This window comes from Salmo salar, chromosome ssa02 (genome assembly GCF_905237065.1).
Source record: "Salmo salar chromosome ssa02, Ssal_v3.1, whole genome shotgun sequence".
Lineage (NCBI taxonomy): Eukaryota > Metazoa > Chordata > Actinopteri > Salmoniformes > Salmonidae > Salmo > Salmo salar.
Window position 1 is genome coordinate 19,797,006 of NC_059443.1, and position 18,366 is coordinate 19,815,371.

Here is an 18,366-nt window from a genome sequence, read left to right on the forward strand (position 1 = left end):
CTATTTCGTTTACATTGTTTTAATATAAAGTAGCATATAACTAGGATTAGTTTGAGAAGCCTTGCCACTGGCATCTCTATTCGTACATTCAAGACACCAGCAACGAGCGCATGGTGATATGATCAATAGGGTTTCGTTATTTCTTTCCACATAAGGTATATTGGTTCAAAGCTCATAGTGGTTGTAGACGTCTTTGTGTATAATAGTTAAGACATAACTTGGTCATTTTATGTGACCGATATACACGTAAATATGGTTTCATTTTTTCTACATAAATGTAAGTAACTTAAGTAAAATATACTTCAAAGAGTTACATAGTGTTGATGTACTAACAAACGTCAATATGATTTTAGAGAAATGGGGATTTGCAAGTGACGCAGACTGGCTCGTATAAGAAAAAAACATGGAAAGAACGCTTGGGGGCGCTAGAGTCATTTAACTGGGGATTTAGGACCACCTGTAAAGTGTCACTGAAAATACACTGAAATGGGTAGGTCCCTGGGTAAAATGCCCGAGAGGGACCTTGGACCTTCTCCTCAAATACATTTGAGGAGGGGGTGAGGAGATAGGACACAAGGAATCACAGAAAGACAAATTGAATCACAGAAAGACAAATTGAGTTAGAGCCCTAGAAATCAGATTGCCCTAAAATTCACAGGTTACCCCAAATACTGATTCAAAAATCTCATTAGGGGTAAAACTCCAAAATTATATTGGATCAGTGTCTAGGGGCAATGTCATTCTCATTGGCTACTACCTGAAATATGGACCATTATGAAGCACAATTAAATACTTGTTCACCGTCAATATCTCATACTTGGAACCCCACCACCACACAGATAAGAGACGTGTGTACTCTAAGGTGAAACATATTTATGTTTGTATGAAGAGCATCTCAATGGCTCTCATCGCATCCTTTCCTTCATCTACACTGATCCCAATGAAGGAAACCGGTGAAATAAAGACTTTTAGCACACTTCCCTATATTGCTTTCACCTATCCGGTCTTCTCAGAACAGTATATGAAGGTGATGAGAGGAAGCCACTGAGATGTGGTAATATTACAATATGATCTCAACTGCCTTTCATTAATGGGACAGGGGTAATACATTTAAAGTACTGTGCAGTGTCTGCACTGAATATTGGGTGGGTGGGTTACAGACGTCAATGCTTTCAACGCCAGACCGTGAAATCAGAGTCAAGGTGCGTCATACATGCAGTAGACTGGTTTGGGAGGAACTATGGATGTGACAGCAAAGACATGTGGACTAGAGCTCTGTGCAAGGATGTGAGCTACACAACCAAGAAAATCAGTGTCAATCGAAAAGGTTGAATGTAGATGGGTATGGTAGATGCTGTTGGATGGAATCACGTGTGTGTGTGTGTGTGTGTGTGTGTGCGCGCATAGAAAACAAAATTGTAACCCACTTCTGGGTTAGGATCGTCAGACTCAATAATATAACTAAACTCACAATGGGTGTAATAGCATGGCAGTGACTACCTCAGTCAACCAGAGGAGGCTGGTGAGGGGAGGACAACTCATAGTAATGGATGGAATGGTATAAAACACATGGAAAACCAGGTGTTTGATACCATTCAATTTATTCCGTTCCAGCCATTACTATGAACCCGTCCTCCCCATATAAAGTGCCACCAGCCACCACTGGTCTTAACCGATATGGTACAGTACTGTCTTCATGTCAGTGCTCTGTGGCCCGTTCCGGTCACCAAATCAACCCCTAGTCTCTACTACACACGTCACGTATATGAAAGGATTGGATAGGTGCAATACGGTAATAGCTGCACCTTGCCTCTGATTGGCTTACACCCATCTAATCCTCCCAGATCGACAAGTGCCTAAAAGGTAAGGCCAAGGGGTTGATTATGAATTGAATATTCATAATTGCAGAGGCTGTGTTTAAAACAAAAACACATGCAGTAGGACTCCATGGAGTGTGGTTTAAACTGTAAAGTCTTCATATGAAGTAAATGCCTGGCTGGATGTCTAAATTGTGACAGTCATAGGTAAACATAGTAAATCCCTGAACTACAAGACGGCTCAGTGGTAGAGAGAGGAGAGCAGTAGCATCGGAAAGGATTGGACACTCAAAAGATTAATGATAGAACATCATTGATGATCATAAAAAGAATAGCAATGCATCTAAACACAAGGAGAACATAACAACCACCCCTTCATGACTGAATCATTACATAGTTAATGCATACTACACACACACCATCAGATTCATCAAATCTTAAGCATTTTCACGCAAATTATTCAAACAAACATATTTCAAACTCAAGGGTACATTGAATGACAATATTATTTAAACAAACTGTTCAAAGAAAATGATTACATCTCTGAATCCACCCTGGTGGCTAGCTCTGTCTAACTGAGGTATGAGTTAGAAGGGATGTCATTAGTCTGCTGTACAGCAGGGAAACGTGCACAAAGCAACCTGCCTGCGTTAATCTGGTCATTATCAGCAGTGACAGAGATGCATCACATCATACATATAGTCAGAGTAGTAGCTGCTCTGTACCATTGATTCAGAACAGCATCGCTTCCATTCAGACATTTATAGCAGAACACCATAAACTGATAAACTAACGGGAAATTTAGAGGAGCATTTACATAGTTTTCCCATTATCTTAATGAGTAATGAATGTTTGCAGATAATTCACTCATCACTTCTTCATCGGTGTTATTTGGTATTCTACAGTTGTAAATGTACAGCGTCAGAGGAAGGAAAGGAGGATAAATCTAGGAAAGGTAGCGAAGGGAAAAGGTCAAAAGTAACAACAACAAAAAACCTTCTGGACTGGACAGACCGTGCACTGCACATGCATAGGCAAGTATAGATATTTTACATCTGACATGAAGTTACAGCCACAACAAAAATCACAGCAAGAAATCCAAAACAACTCAGAACAAATGAGCAGTTGGGGAACAAAATGACATTGTTTGTACTGTTATAAGTAATGTTTCAGCATTTCAATTCAGCTTTGAATAACTAGACCAAAATAACATCTATCATACTGCAGCAGCCATGACAACTGCTGCGACTGGTCTTACCGGTATCCATGACAGTATCAAAGAAAGTAGTACCCTCCCCTTGGTTGGGTTGAAACTGGATTTTATTAAAGACAATACAGGTAGCGATGGCCTAGTAGAGAGACACAGCGGGTTCATAGTTCAAACTTCTAAAGCACCCGCCTCAACTACTGAGAGTCTCCACAACTCATCATTATCGGTTAAATGCGTCTTTACACTGGACGATTCTTCACTCTCCTCCCCCCTCAGATTGGAGAGATGGAGATGGACAGACTGGTGTTTTGTTAGAGCAATGAGAAGCACGAACATCTCTGCCTTCGGTGTGTAACTAAAGCTAAGGCTTCTTCACAATGGCGTCAATCACAAGTTAGCGAATAGCGATGACTCTGCTCTTTACACAAACAACCGAGGTTTAATAGTCGCAACACAGCCAACTCATTCAGTCTATACATTTAAAAGCTGAGAAATATACAGAGGGAAGAGAGACTTAAGCATGAAAACCTCTAGAAGGAGAGAAACAAGGTTATTATTTCCAATATGATGCACTGTGAGCACGTAGGGGTTATGGTGGAGAAACTCCACAACATCACTGATCATAAAGTCAGCACTCATCTGGAGAACCAAATCCTATTGAGAAAAATGGTTGTATTTAGGACACACTCTCAGTGAGCAACTTTGTTCCTCAATCAAACCCCCTGCCATCTATCGCTCCCTCCATCCATCCCATCCCTCCATCCATCCATACCCCCTGCCATCCATCCCATCCCATCCCTCCATCCATCGCTCCCTCCCTCCATCCATCCCTCCATCCATCGCTCCCTCCATCCATCCATCCATCCCTCCATCCATCGCTCCCTCCATCCATCCATCCATACCTCCATCCATCCCATCCATCCCTCCATCCATCCCATCCCTCCCATCCCATCTCTCCAGCCCAGCCCATCTCTCCAGCCCAGCCCATCCCTCCATCCATCCATCCAGCCCATCCCTCCCATCCCTCCAGCCCATCCCTCCAGCCCAGCCCTCCCATCCCATCCCTCCCATCCCATCTCTCCAGCCCATCCCTCCATCCATCTCTCCATCCCTCCCATCCCTCCATCCATCTCTCCAGCCCATCCCATCTATCCCTCCCTTCATCCATCCCATCTCTCCAGCCCATCCCATCTATCTCTCGCTCTCTTTCTCTCTGAAAGTGTTTATATCAGCTTATTCACACAATACCGGAGGTAAGTAGAATTTTAGTGAAATAGAATAACCACCTGTTTCTATTTGATCTGTGCTTGTCGTCTTCCTTCTAGTTCACACCTCCATTACTCCCTCACTGCTTTAGTGAGGGGAAGCAGAGAACATTGTTGCTCCTGGGGATTGGAGGAGAGGAGGGGTGGCAGATTTGGTTTGGTTACCTATTTCATCCATAACACTGTGCATAATTGCTAAGCTGGTACTGTATTGTGGTGAGGTGACGAGCTAGTTTGTGTCAAGGTGCGATCAGCTAAATGTAGTAAAACAAATGACTCCACTAGGATTAACATAGTGAGGACAGACTGGGCTCATACCATAAGGGTTCTACACATCTTCTCCCTGTGTCGGGTAGCTAGGTGTGTGGGTTGCTTTTCATTCAGCATGGGTTAACATTTCAATAGCGTGGGGGTAAGAAAGGTCTCTTGGGGGGGTAGAAGGGACCTCCTCGGGCCCCGCCGAATGGAGGGCCAGGACGCTTGCCCCCGCGGAACATGGGTGGCTCTCGGTTTAGGTGCGGATGGACAGGGGGGCCGCGAGGGTGGAGTAGAGGTCTCTGGGGAATGGAGTTGATGGAGGGGCGGGGGTTGGGAGAGGGTAGGCGCAGGAGGGACGGCGAGGGACGGTGGGGATGGTTGGGGTTGGGGTGTCGGGGCTGGGCAGGCGGGCTAGCTGGAGGGTGCTGGAGCGGAGAAGCTTGGGGGCGAGGAAGCAGGGGGTCGCCTGAGGGAGAGGGAGGGGTGGAGGAGGAGGGAGAGGGAGGAGGGAGGTTGATGCCATCCTTGACACGGCCCAATAAGGGAGGCGGGGCACCGGGGGTGCCGGGGCGGTGGAGAGGGGGTGCGTGGCGGGGAGCGAAATGCTCTTTGACTGTGCCGGGACGAGGCATCTTAGGGGGCTCCCCTAACAGAGAGGACATGAGGGGAGTGGGGCCACCTTTACCCCCCTGGGTCCCCTCCCATCCCCCTCGGTCTCCTCCTCCGTCTGGGCGGACCTGGGGAGGGAGGGGCAGTTGGCGGTCAATGGGGACTAGAACCCCGCCTACCATGACTGCCGAGGGGGGGAGGAAGTTGCGCGGGGGTGGAGGGAGCTGGGGCATGGGAGGGGGTGGAGGGCGTGGGATGGGTGGAGGAGGGGAGTTGAAGAAGGGAGGAGGGGGGTGATGGTGGAGGTGTGAGGGGAGGGGACCCTGGGGGTTCTCCCCATGGTAGGGGGGCATCTGAAACTGGGGTGGGGGGCCGTGCGGATGAGGGTGGGGAGGGTGATTAGAATGAGGATGAGGAGGAAGGTGGTGGTGTGAGGTCGGGGGAGGCATGGTGGGTGAAGTCATGTCGTCAGAGCCGCCCTGAGGAGAAGGTGAGGGGGGCTGGGCATCCAGGTACCCTTCCTCATCGTACCACATCCCTCCGCCTGGCCTCCCCCTTCTCCTCCACCCCGCGACGCAGCCCTTGGCCAATCACGCGGATACTTTCCACCGTCTGGATGCGCTCTCCGGTTGGCTGGCGGTTTGAGAAGCCCCCAGTGATTGGAAAGGTGCTCCCTCTGTGCAAGGTGACACCAGGGTCTCGATGCGGTGGTACTGCCCTCCCTCCCCGTCAGATGAGCCCCCCACCATCCTCTCCTCCCCTCTTTCCCTTTTCATCCCTCGTTCCACTCATTCCTCCCTCCTCTGACCCGCTGCTGGTCTTGCGAGAACCTATGGACGCTCTCCTCTCTCCTTCGACTGATCTGTCGTTCCCGTGACTCTTCCCGTGACTGTTCTGTCCATCCTTCTTGACCTTGCTGCTTCCCAGTGATGAAGAGCTAATCTTCCTCTTCGAATCTTCCTCCTTCAGCTTGGCGGCCTTCTTCCCCGCTCCGTAGCCTTGGAAACGAGAAGAGGAAGAGAGGAAGTCCACGTCGCTGCTGCTTCCTGTTGGGGTGATGACGGCGTCCCAAGGGTCACTGCGGTAGGCCGTGGGTGAAAGATCATGACCTATGGATGAGCCTAAGCTCTTGGGGTCACTGTTGAGGCCAAGGGGGTCGGAGGAGACACCCCCTGGTGTGTCCATGATTTCGTCCTGGGTGGGGGTGCCCCCGCTCTCATCCCTGACGGGGGTCCCGTCTACCCCGTCTCCCCCCCAGCAGAGGGCTCCCATCCCCCAGGCCCAGACTGAACCCGGGGTTCCCCTGGAGGAAACGGTTGATCTTAGACTCTAGGCTGGGAGGAGAGACAGAGCGGCTAGGGAGAGGGGGGGGAGGAGGAGGAGGAGGGGAGGCCTCTCGGTTTTTCTCCCAATCCCTGGCTCCTCTGCTCCTCTCAGGTGTGTCTCGTTTGAGACTGTTGGTCAGGGGGGGGGTTTGGTGTTGCTAGGAGTGGTGGGTGTGGGGGGGCCCTTGGCTGCTGAGGAGTCTGGGGAGGCATGGGAGGAGGGGGCAGAGGAGGAGGAGCTACCAGACCTCAGCAGAGAGGACAGACCTGAGGAGAGAGAAGAGAAGATGGAGAGAAACAAAGACATGGGGAGGGAGAGAGAAAGTGGGGTGGGTGGAGATAATTACACCAGCAGATACACAAGTTACTCAGCATAAAAAGTGCCCCCAAAACAATTCCAACAGAAGCCTTGCATATCCCATCTCAAAGTCTGTCTATAAATCTGCCTGTCTGGTTTACTATCTTGTGTGTGTCTCACCCTGTGTGTGGGTCTTTGACAGGGCGTTGAGGATGCCTTCAGGGGTGACGTTCACTCTGGACAGGATGCTGGCCAGGGCTGGGCTAGGAGGGGTGGGGCCAACTGGGGTTTTGGAGGAAGATGATTGGCCAGAGGGGGTGGTGGGAGTTCCAGGGGAGGGGCGAGACACAGGGCTGGCTGCTGAGAGAGACAGAGACACAGAGAGAAAGAGAGAGAGAGAGAACAGAGATAGAGAGAGAACAATCTTATGCAAACATGTTATAACATTTCTGTACCAGCATGTCACAGAATCCATATATTAACTCTGCTTATCTTGCCAAGTACAGACAAACACACACCTGTGTTCTTCATGGCTGATGTGATACTGCTCAGTATGGAGCTGATCTTGCCCAGGTCCACGTTGGCCAGGTTCATTCCCAGAGGAGCGGTCGGACCGCTAGGACCACTCACACCCGCGCTCGTAGGGGTGCTGGGGGTCACTGGCGTGGGGGTAGACGTGGCTGCCTTTTTGAGAGGGGACTCGGTGGAGGTTCGAACGAGTGTGACAGGGGCGGGTTTTGCTGCGGTCTTGGAGCTGGTCACCTTGGAAACGATGGCTGATGACGACTGCTTCTCAGCTGATGGAAACACAAGGGGTTAAAGTGTTCATTTTGACAAGGTTTAGTCTCCTTGAGAATTCCCTACTGCCATCTCACCTGTGTTGGCTGTCTCCATGTCCTCCTCAGACAGATCCATGTCCTCCACATCTCTGTTGTCCCCCTCTCTCACAACCCCCATGTCCCTCTCGTCCATGGCACTCCCATCCAGGTCCGGGTCAAAGCCCAGCCTACCCCCTCGGCCTCCTCCCAGCCCCAGGAAGGGGGAGTCAGAGCCGGTGGGTGAGGGAGCGTCCTCAGAGGGGGAGGGGATGGGAGAGTCCTCGGGACCGGGAAGGGATGACTTGAGGGCATCCAGTTTACGTTTGAGGTTGACCACACGGTTGGCAAAGGTTTTATAGGCCTTGAAAATTAGAACCATAGAATTAGATGTATTAGATTTTGATTCGATTATTTATTTATTTGATAGATGACAATCAGATTGATTGCCTGAATGACTGGTTAATACTCACGCTGGCCACGATCTTGACTTCCTTGTATTGCATCTCATAGAAGACGTCTGCGTTTCCCAGAGCCTCCAGCAGAGGGGGCCCTACAGGCATCTGGTTCTCCAGGAAACTGACAAACTCCTGCAGCTTCTGGCCGCCCTCTTCAAAGTCCTTGGCAAACTTGTTCCCTCCAGCCTTGTCTGGGGTAGAGATAAGTAATTTAAACAAGAGTACACAGAAGCCAGCCGCACCAATATGTCGGAGCCAGCGTGCATGTGCCCGGCCGCCACAAGGAGTCGCTAGAGCGCAATGGGACAAGGATATCCCAGCCGGCCAAACCCTCCCCTAACCCAGACGACGCTGGGCCAATTGTGCACCGCCTCATGGGTCTCCCGGTCGGCTGCGACACAACCCGGGGTCGAACCTGGATCTGTAGTGACACCTCTATCACTGATCAGTGTCTTAGACCGCCGTACCACTCAGGAGGGCTACTCTGATTGCTTTGCAATGTGCTTAATATTAGGAGAGCTGAGAAATAAATATAGAGGCCTAGCCTATAGAAAGCTGATGGGATTTTCCTCTTTTTATTAGAGGCCATCAAAACTCTGTTTTGTCACACAATTGAATAGCATAGCCTATAGAAATGTTGTCCAACATGGGCTTATAGGAACATGTACTTTATTCTATGCATCAACCAGCTATGAGCTGGCTCTCGCTACACAACAGGTGATCCTATTCCCCTCAAACTCTTAATGCCAGGGCTCTCATGAAGTGTTTCATTTGACTTTCTATTGCATTGATGTCAGAGTGATTTGAGGGTCAATAGAGCGCTGAGTACCAGGCCATTAGCAAGTTTGGTAGGCTACTAATGACCACAGGGGACATCAGAGCGCCGTTTTGGAGACGCGTAGTTACCGTGATTCAACGGTCACGTGGAATTTGACTGCAGTCATGACTCGTGACTGCCGGTGTGGCGGTAATACGGTCACCGTAACAGCCCTAGGCATGACCCCTGGCCTTAACCCTGTTTTGACCACTGACCTTTGAGTCTCTTGAGGGCCTCCGTGCTGCAGACGTCCACTCTGAGAGCTGTCAGCTGGGTCTCCCTCAGCTCCTCCTCCTCCACCACCCGTTTGAAGCCCGCCAGCTGCTCGATGAACGACTGGGGCTGGAGAGAGAGGGGGAAGGAGGGAAAAAGTATTATTGTGTGCATCTCCATCAAGGGCCAATCATCAGTTGAAACAATAAAGCATCATCCCACCACTGTTTGGGTAAAAAGCTGAGGGACCGACCATCCATGATATCAACATTATCGTTTTAACCATGTTGAGGCTATATAGTGTTTGTTTACATTTGTTGTTTAGAAATATTGGAGTAAAACAAGCTTATATTTGGGGTTCTGATGGGGTGTGACAGTTGAACTAAGCTCATGAGGCATTTATAAAAGTTATATTCTTCAAGAATCAATGGGTACAAATCATTCATTTATCAAAACCAAAAATGGATGTAGCAACTGCAGATTACCGCTTTAAAAAGGTAAAAGCAATTTAGCAGAGGACAGAATAAAATACACTTACTATGAAATCAGCCACAATCTTGGACTTCAGGGCAGCTTTGGGGTTGACTGGGGCTACAGGACAAAACCACAGCACATGAACAACACACTGACCTGTTGACTCATACAGACCCAGAGGTTACAGAAATAGAGAGAGATGGCAAAAGGAAAAGATGGTGACAGAGGAGAGAAAGAAATAGGAGCATAGGAGACTGACCTGGTGGAGGAGGCGTCTCTTTAGCCTTCTCCTTCTCCCTCTCTCTCTCCTTCTTGGCCAGGTTGGCTTTGAGCTGGGTGATGAGTTCCTCAGGATAGACGTTCCTCTCCTCCCAGATAGTGAAGATCCGCTCCACCGACTTACGTACCTTCGGGTCTCTGGCAAGACAACAGGTCAAAGGGCAAGAGGTTAGAAGGGCACAGATTCAGTCAGCAAGAGATTGCTGGTCAATTTCATCATACATGGGCTAATCCTAACTTCCACCTAAATCAGATGTTCACTTAGTCTCCCCATTGACAATTAAAGCGTGCCTCAAATGGAAGTTAGGATGTGCCTCACAATATTCATATAATCCAGCACAGTTCACTCACTTGACCATTAGTACAGCGTTGGGGAGCACCTCAGCGAAGGCTGAGCGGTAGACGATGGCGTTCTTTCTCTTGCAGTTCTGGATTACATCATTGGCTAGATAGAACAGATTCAGACGGTGGTTGGTGTCCGCTGATGGCGAGAAGGAGAGGAAGACAGGGAAGAAGAAGAATAGGTGGAGGAGGAAGAGGGTTAGTGTGTCCTCAGAAGCCTGATGTTTAACCACCTCAAAAACCTTGACCAGCCTAAACCTAGACCGCCCAGTGGATGACCAGCCTAAACCTAGACCACCCAGTGGATGACCAGCCTAAACCTAGACCGCCCAGTGGATGACCAGCCTAAACCTAGACCGCCCAGTGGATGACCAGCCTAAACCTAGACCGCCCAGTGGATGACCAGCCTAAACCTAGACCACCCAGTGGATGACCAGCCTAAACCTAGACCGCCCAGTGGATGACCAGCCTAAACCTAGACCGCCCAGTGGATGACCAGCCTAAACCTAGACCGCCCAGTGGATGACCAGCCTAAACCTAGACCGCCCAGTGGATGACCAGCCTAAACCTAGACCGCCCAGTGGATGACCAGCCTAAACCTAGACTGCCCTGTGGAAGACCTATTAGCTCATGCATGCCTTTTCTAATCAATTCTGGAAATATAGCAAAACCAACCAGTGTCCATGGGAAACTTCATTGAAATGACAAACAGTGCAGTGCTTTTACTAAGTGACAGTCAGAAAAGTGAATATTAGCTTGTCATGACATCTATCTAAAGCATAATTAACACACAGACAAAACGTCATTACTGCAGCGCACACTTTTTTCAACTGACAACTTCTCCCACTGAAGCCCTGTGTTACAGGCAAGGCTAAGACATGGAAACCAAACAGGCTTGTCATGCAGGTAAATGAGTCCAACATAAAGGAAGCCTGGTGGTTGGGGGAAAAACACAGCTTGAACGGCAATATAAAGGCTCTAACATCTCCCTCCCTGAATACATGAAGATCCAGTTCAACATGTTCAAAGATGCAGCATGCAACACGGTTGTCACAATGTCAATAATAATGTTCAGCACCGCCACCTATTCATTCATGACACACTGTTTTCAGACAGATGAACAGAGCAGACAGCGTCGTCACACTCTGACACAAGACAACGTTCATGACATTCATGTAATTAAAAAAATGTAAATGAATCAAAGCTGGAGAATGTCATACATTCAAAAGCCTGCACACCCAGAGTTAAGGTATTCAAAGTGATCAGCTGATGGAGTAGGTAATACGGACACAGATCAGGTTCTGATCCAAACAAGACTAGAAACGGTATGTACGAGTCCCACAATATCAATTAGGGTCATTGAAGCCTTATTGATAAGCTGAAAGTGATATTAGCCTACGCTCTACAGCCTCAGCATCTTGTGCAGGACAGCTGTGATGACTAGTGTAAACCAACTAAGTAGGGTATATCTTAGTAAATGGTAACAAAATAAACAGAGATACATTACCACCTTGTAACATAAAATAACAATACAGAAGCCTTTCATACATCTCAGTTGAGTCCAAGTGGGGAACGGTTGGCAAGTCAAAGGAGAGAGAAACGTCCCCACTGGCGAGTTGGAAAGTATACAACCAGGGGAGGAAGAGATGAAGACTGAGCACAGAACAACAAGCTCTATGCGGTCTACAGTACACAAACCAAACAGCTCTATGCGGTCTACAGTACACAAACCAAACAGCTCTATGCGGTCTACAGTACACAAACCAAACAGCTCTATGCGGTCTACAGTACACAAACCAAACAGCTCTATGCGGTCTACGGTACACAAACCAAACAGCTCTATGCGGTCTACGGTACACAAACCAAACAGCTCTATGCGGTCTACGGTACACAAACCAAACAGCTCTATGCGGTCTACGGTACACAAACCAAACAGCTCTATGCGGTCTACGGTACACAAACCAAACAGCTCTATGCGGTCTACGGTACACAAACCAAACAGCTCTATGCGGTCTACGGTACACAAACCAAACAGCTCTATGCGGTCTACAGTACACAAACCAAACAGCTCTATGCGGTCTACAGTACACAAACCAAACAGCTCTATGCGGTCTACAGTACACAAACCAAACAGCTCTATGCGGTCTACAGTACACAAACCAAACAGCTCTATGCGGTCTACAGTACACAAACCAAACAGCTCTATGCGGTCTACAGTACACAAACCAAACAGCTCTATGCGGTCTACAGTACACAAACCAAACAGCTCTATGCGGTCTACAGTACACAAACCAAACAGCTCTATGCGGTCTACAGTACACAAACCAAACAGCTCTATGCGGTCTACAGTACACAAACCAAACAGCTCTATGCGGTCTACAGTACACAAACCAAACAGCTCTATGCGGTCTACAGTACACAAACCAAACAGCATGGGCTCCCGAGTGGCGCAGCGGTCTAAGGCACTGCATCTCACTGCAAGAGGCGTCACTACAGTCCCTGGTTCGAATCCAGGCTGTATCACATCCGGCCGTGATTGGGAGTCTCATAGGGCAGCACACAATTGGCCCAGCGTGGTCCAGGTTTGGCTGGGGTAGGCAGTCATTGTAAATAAGAATGTGTTCTTAACTGACTTGCCTAGCACTACGGATTGAATCGAGCCCGAAGATATCCAATGAATGTAACAATGAGTTTTAATTCATATCCTAAGTTCATTACATGAAACGGCTCTTCTTCGAAAAGATCCTGGAGTCATAAAATAGAACTTGCTAAAGTCTAGGCCTGTCTGAGTTGCACAGGAGTGGTGGGGAAGGGGAACCGTTCAAAATATCAAATAAACAATCGCTTTCAATAGCAACAGGGTCCCAGCTTCCTTCCCTGGCCTAAGCTATATTGTAAAGAAGAATCCTTGCAAATCTTCAGTTGAGAATATTGCAGAATGATTATGGACTAGGACATGTGATTGGGTGTAGATGTGGGGCCTTGGATGGAACACCTGTTGCATCACTGTTCTACTACAGCTGACACCGTAGTCTAGGTGGACACAGACTCATTTCAACAGACCAAAGAACACAGACACACTCTCTGGTCAAACTGTCCACGTCTGGGGGGTTTAAAGTTTCAACCTCCAAAGCCATAGCGATGGGGGGATATATATAGTTACATATCAGGATATTCTGTTTGATGATATTTATCATCGTTTTGACAATGTTGCAATATTATTTTGGGCTAGTTGGCTGCACCTGCAACAAAACTCCAGTATTTTTCCATAGCTTGTTCTCAATAATTTCAAATAGGGAACCAATTGTTTTCAGCACTTTTATTTCCATGACTGATCAAAACGTGCCTCTGCAGCGGACATATGGTGAGCAATATGTTTGGAACTTCAAATCGCAATAAAATCTTAGTATCAAAATCTCAATAGACATAGTATCAGCACCAAAGTATGGTGATAATATGGTATTGTGAGGTCCCTGGCAATTTCCAACCCTCGCAGTCTGCTTGGCCAGGCAGACTGCGATGCCACGTAAACCACCAGATAGTAATCACGGGCAAATGATGCATGTCAACTGGAATTACAACAGCATTAAGCTTAGCGTACCTCTATGAGGGACCGCCCAGTTTGCAGAAATTGGTTCCCGAAACCTTTTCTGTTCCGTGACCCACATAAAAGCTTTTCAGTACCACCACCGGGGGGGGGGACCAGTGGTTCCTCCTGACCCAACACAGAAATCACTGACCTAGTACAAGCGAGCCAGTACCAGATGTTTTGGGTACCTAATTAACACGCTTTTAGCCTTCCAAACTGTGATGAACTGAAGTTGTAGTGATAGAATATGCTCAGGTACAGTACGAGTCATTTTCTAAGTGGAAAAAAGGTATGCGTTCAGAAACGGAACATCACATAGGCCTCTACTACTGTAAACAATAAACACTTGTGTTTTCTCAATCTGTTATTTCCAGTTGGTCATGCAACACATTACAACAGTATTTTCTCTGGAAGATTTATTTTGCATTGGGGGGAGACCCAATAACATATGTTAAAATAATTGTAACTATTTGACCATGCATATAGAGTATGCATGGTCCATATTATCAGGTATGCTATTAGCATTAAGCATGATCACCTGTAGCCCAACTGATGCAGCATAGTGGCTATAAATAAATAGGCTGAAGCATAGGGTTGCTTATCTGCATTTACCCTATTGGGCTAATCATTAGCTAGATCCCAAATGTAATCTTTTAACTAGTTAGCATCCTATTAGTGAAATGTATGTCCCAAAAAACTTGCATAAATAGTGAATATAATGTAGCCCTTCCTACCCGTTAGGGTAACCTGGGGTATTCCTGCCACTCGGGGTAACGCAACCCCCCTACCTCTACTTCTCACCGAAACCACTTCATGTCACGCCCCCGCCCCCCCAACACTTTCCCTGGTTGCCACTGTTCTTGCTCAACTAAAAATGGCATCTGTTTCAGCCTAATTGTTGTCGTCACCCCCCCAAAAACAAGCGAAGTAGGGTGTCGTTTCACACTAAGGTACCTTACAATTGACTGTGTTACATTTAGCCCCACTCTCCCCTATACACTCACAGTAAATTGCAGTGATAATGTGCTTAACCATGATGCTGCTAAAACCTCTGTGGTGCAGTTCGCACATATTCAGGAGTTAAGAAATAAATAAAGTAGGAATGGAAAGCTGGCAACCCCCTCTTTTTAACAAAGGCCATTAAAACTGCTTTTCCCTGCGATTGCAAGAATTGTTGTGCATCCGTTTGTCAGAATGCAGGTTTCCCTCCCTATAGCACTCATAACATGAATGAATCTCACAATGAACTATTATACTATGCAGTTATCTGATTTGTCTAGTCATTACATTTTGTTTGCAGGGGAAAAGTAAATGTGGACTGGACTGTTCTAGCATCAGTGTGCCTCGACAGAAATATGTATGTTTCATATTTTTGGGGCGTGGCGGCAATGATCTTGCCGTGGCGCAGCGCCACAGTTAAATGAGTGCAGCGGAAACACTGCATTACAACACAACCCTAGGAGCTGAACTGTTAACACGGCCATCCAACATTCAGTGAAAATGAAAACTTTTGAGTTGAAAGTTTAACCTTGACAACGAAGCCTACAACTCACCAAGTTTATCTTTGGTTGACTGAGTTTAAAAGCTAGTTTGAATGTTTGAGGACATCATACATAAAGCACAGCACCATAGACAACAGATATACATGTGGTTGAGCCAATGACAGGGACAGAGAGAGATGGGAACACATGCAACCTTGCAAATGTTAAGTCTACTGCAGTGCAATTCATTTTAAATGAAGGAAAACTGCTCAGGGCAATGAAAGCGTTGAAAACCAGCTAAACCTTTATAGCTGGAGGCAAGGAAAGTGGGCAACATCAGTTTCCATAAACAACAAAATACTGGCATATCTATTTCCATGGCATTTCCATATCACACCATGCACTTCATAAAATAACCCCTCAAAAACACAATGAATGACATTGTCAAAGTTTAGGTCTAGGCCTACTCTAGCTAGCTAAGAATGTTACCCCAGTGTTTGACAAACATAGACAGCTATGCCAAACACTGGAGTTAAGATCTTAGCTTGGCCTACCCAGGGGCATTGCGAGGGGTGGCACCAGCCACCCCTGAAATATGATTGGCCACCCTTAGTGTCCCGCCATTCTTATTGGGTCAGAGCGCTGTCAATCTGGCTCAGATTGGAGAGAAAGGACAGTGAGTTTGTTCTGGCGGGAAGGCTGGCTGGCTGGCTTTTTGGGGACTACGGAGAGCCCAGCATGACTTCTCTCTCAGTTGAGTTGACAAAAGCAGTGCAGAGGTGGAAAATTGCTAGGTAACTGCTGTTTGACTTGACAGCAAACTAAACTAGTTTCCCAGTGTATAGCCAGTGTAGGTGTTTATAGCTTAAGGCTATGGCATGTGTTTGTTCTAGAATGTTATGCATGTCCCTTATTGACTGAGGTGAATGAAGCTACATCAGCCAAAGCGATAATGGCTGGAGTTATTTTTGCCATTCCCCAAATAGCATTTTAGAGCTTTTAGATTGTATTGAAACATACATCTTAAACATATAAAACATGTCTTGGATGGGGGAGTTACCACTGGACATGGTGGTAGTATGTAACTTGAATACGGATCAATACCAATTTGTAAGTCGCTCTGGATAAGAGCGTCTGCTAAATGACTTAAATGTAAATGTAATATGGATCACTTCACATGTATTTATTTTAATACATTTGGGCAGATACAAATGAACAGTTGAAACAGCAGAGGTGGCAACAAGTCTCAGAGTGGTAGGGCACATCTTTTCCACTGGGCCTGGAGTTCTTCCTGATCTGGTAACCTAACCAGGTAAAACACCAGACCTTATGACAGTGATTAATCAGTTGTAAAAAGGTTTTATATGGATTATAATGGGACCAGTTTTTCTAATCAGGTCAGAAAACTCCTGGCCCTGGGGAGGATGAAACCCCTGTCAGACTGCAGCAACCTTGTACTTGTTCATATGAATTATGTTTTAAAACACAGACGGATAGAACTCCGGGCTGAGCTTGCTTTATACAGGCTTGTATCATGTAGACTTAATAAAAAATGAACTCTTATGTAATCACTATTGTGCTGACTAATTATTTCCAGTTAATCACCTTGGATTGAAAAGGTCTAGGTAGCCTAGCCAGCCCAAGCTTGAATATAAATCCAACCTTTTCACATGTTCTCCCAATGGAAACAAATGGGCCATAAATACATAACGTTACAGCTTTGTTTACCCTGGCCAGGGGGATAGGGCGCATAGTAGACCGTGTGTTGTTAGTAGCCTACAGATTATCAGACTGAGAAATCGTCTCGTTTTCTTCACATACAGCATACCAGATCGCTAATGTTTAGGTGTAGGATGCTGCAACATTCATGTAAAGAGCTTTTGCTTGCGTCTGTCGGGGCTGATGTGTTATCACATTTGCTAAATAAATAGGCCTATGTGGGAAAGTGGTGAGCGCTTTGCTGGATGTGCCTTGTGCCTGGCCTGTGATCTCCCTAATATGATTGGTCAAGACACACACAGAACATGCAGTGATCCGATGTGCAGGACAGCAACTGTGTGCGAGTTGACGAATCATGAGGCAAATATGCCCCCCCCCCAAAAAAAAATAATAATAAAGAAAACGTACTTTGTCCCTCTTTTGAATTGCTTTTATCGATATTTTGTATTAAACTAAACCAGCTAGCCACCCGTTTCCCGGCTGCTCTGAAACAGTTCTGCAATACAATGCGTCGTATTTTAAGCCAATTTAATGCGTTTTGTTATAGAATTTGCTAATTTCCCATGGCCACCCCGTTAAAACAACCATACAATCGACCCTGGGCCTAACCCAGATTTCTTCCTACAGGCCGATTTTTCAGCCCACTTGCTTACCCAGCAACATGTATCACCTGTGCTCTGTCAACACTACCCCATTTTAACTCTAGTTCAAACACATTTGATAGTTTGGCTAGCTAACTAATTACCTGGCTCCTCTATCCTCTGCAAAAACATAGTGCGTGCGACGCATGTCGAACCACATGTGCAGACAGGTCAGGTTCGAGCAAACTAAATTCATCACACGTCGCTAGCTAACGTTAATATACATAACGATATGCTAAACTGCAGCTACTGGTAGGTACTAACTACCTTACTCTAACTAGTTAGTTACATTAGCTTGCAAGGCAGCTAACTACAAAACACACGTTTTATTACCCATCTTATTTTAGCTATGCATGAACTTTATGGAGTCAACATTTTTCGGTAACACATTAGGAACATCATTGATTAGCTAACGTGTGTATAGTAGCAGGGAAAGCTAGCTAACGAATGACAAGCTAACGTTAGCTACTCACATTTCTTGAGCCACTTCATCCAGTACCGAACGATAAGGCTGTGATACTTTTTATTTTCAATGCACCAGGTCGACAGCCCCTGTATAGACTCCATAGTGTTGGAAACTCCTTGAAATCTGCGGTCCAGGGTGGCCTCCAAAGCGCCGCGGCCACCGTGGCCGCTAACAGCTCCAGAACCCGCCGCCATTTTTCCAGTTCTCTCTGGTACTGCAGACACGGACGCCGCAGTGAGTCCTCAAGGTAGCAAAAGTGTGACAGACAGGCGAAAGGAGACACGCCCCCC

The 18,366-nt window shown here is 46.9% G+C and overlaps 1 protein-coding gene across 1 annotated transcript; it reads right to left on the reverse strand.

Moving 5' to 3' along the window:
• Positions 1 to 4,150: 4,150 nt before the first annotated feature.
• LOC106605802 (regulation of nuclear pre-mRNA domain-containing protein 2) lies at positions 4,151 to 18,340 on the reverse strand. The gene is given in 14 exon segments (XM_045712844.1): positions 4,151 to 5,638; positions 5,691 to 5,833; positions 5,906 to 6,408; positions 6,410 to 6,633; positions 6,636 to 6,751; positions 6,963 to 7,142; positions 7,301 to 7,579; positions 7,658 to 7,961; positions 8,071 to 8,246; positions 9,088 to 9,214; positions 9,624 to 9,676; positions 9,819 to 9,976; positions 10,190 to 10,319; positions 18,084 to 18,340. Coding segments are annotated over 14 exon segments (3,528 nt in total). The 5' UTR covers positions 18,271 to 18,340; the 3' UTR covers positions 4,151 to 4,690.
• Between the last annotated feature and the right edge of the window lie 26 nt (positions 18,341 to 18,366).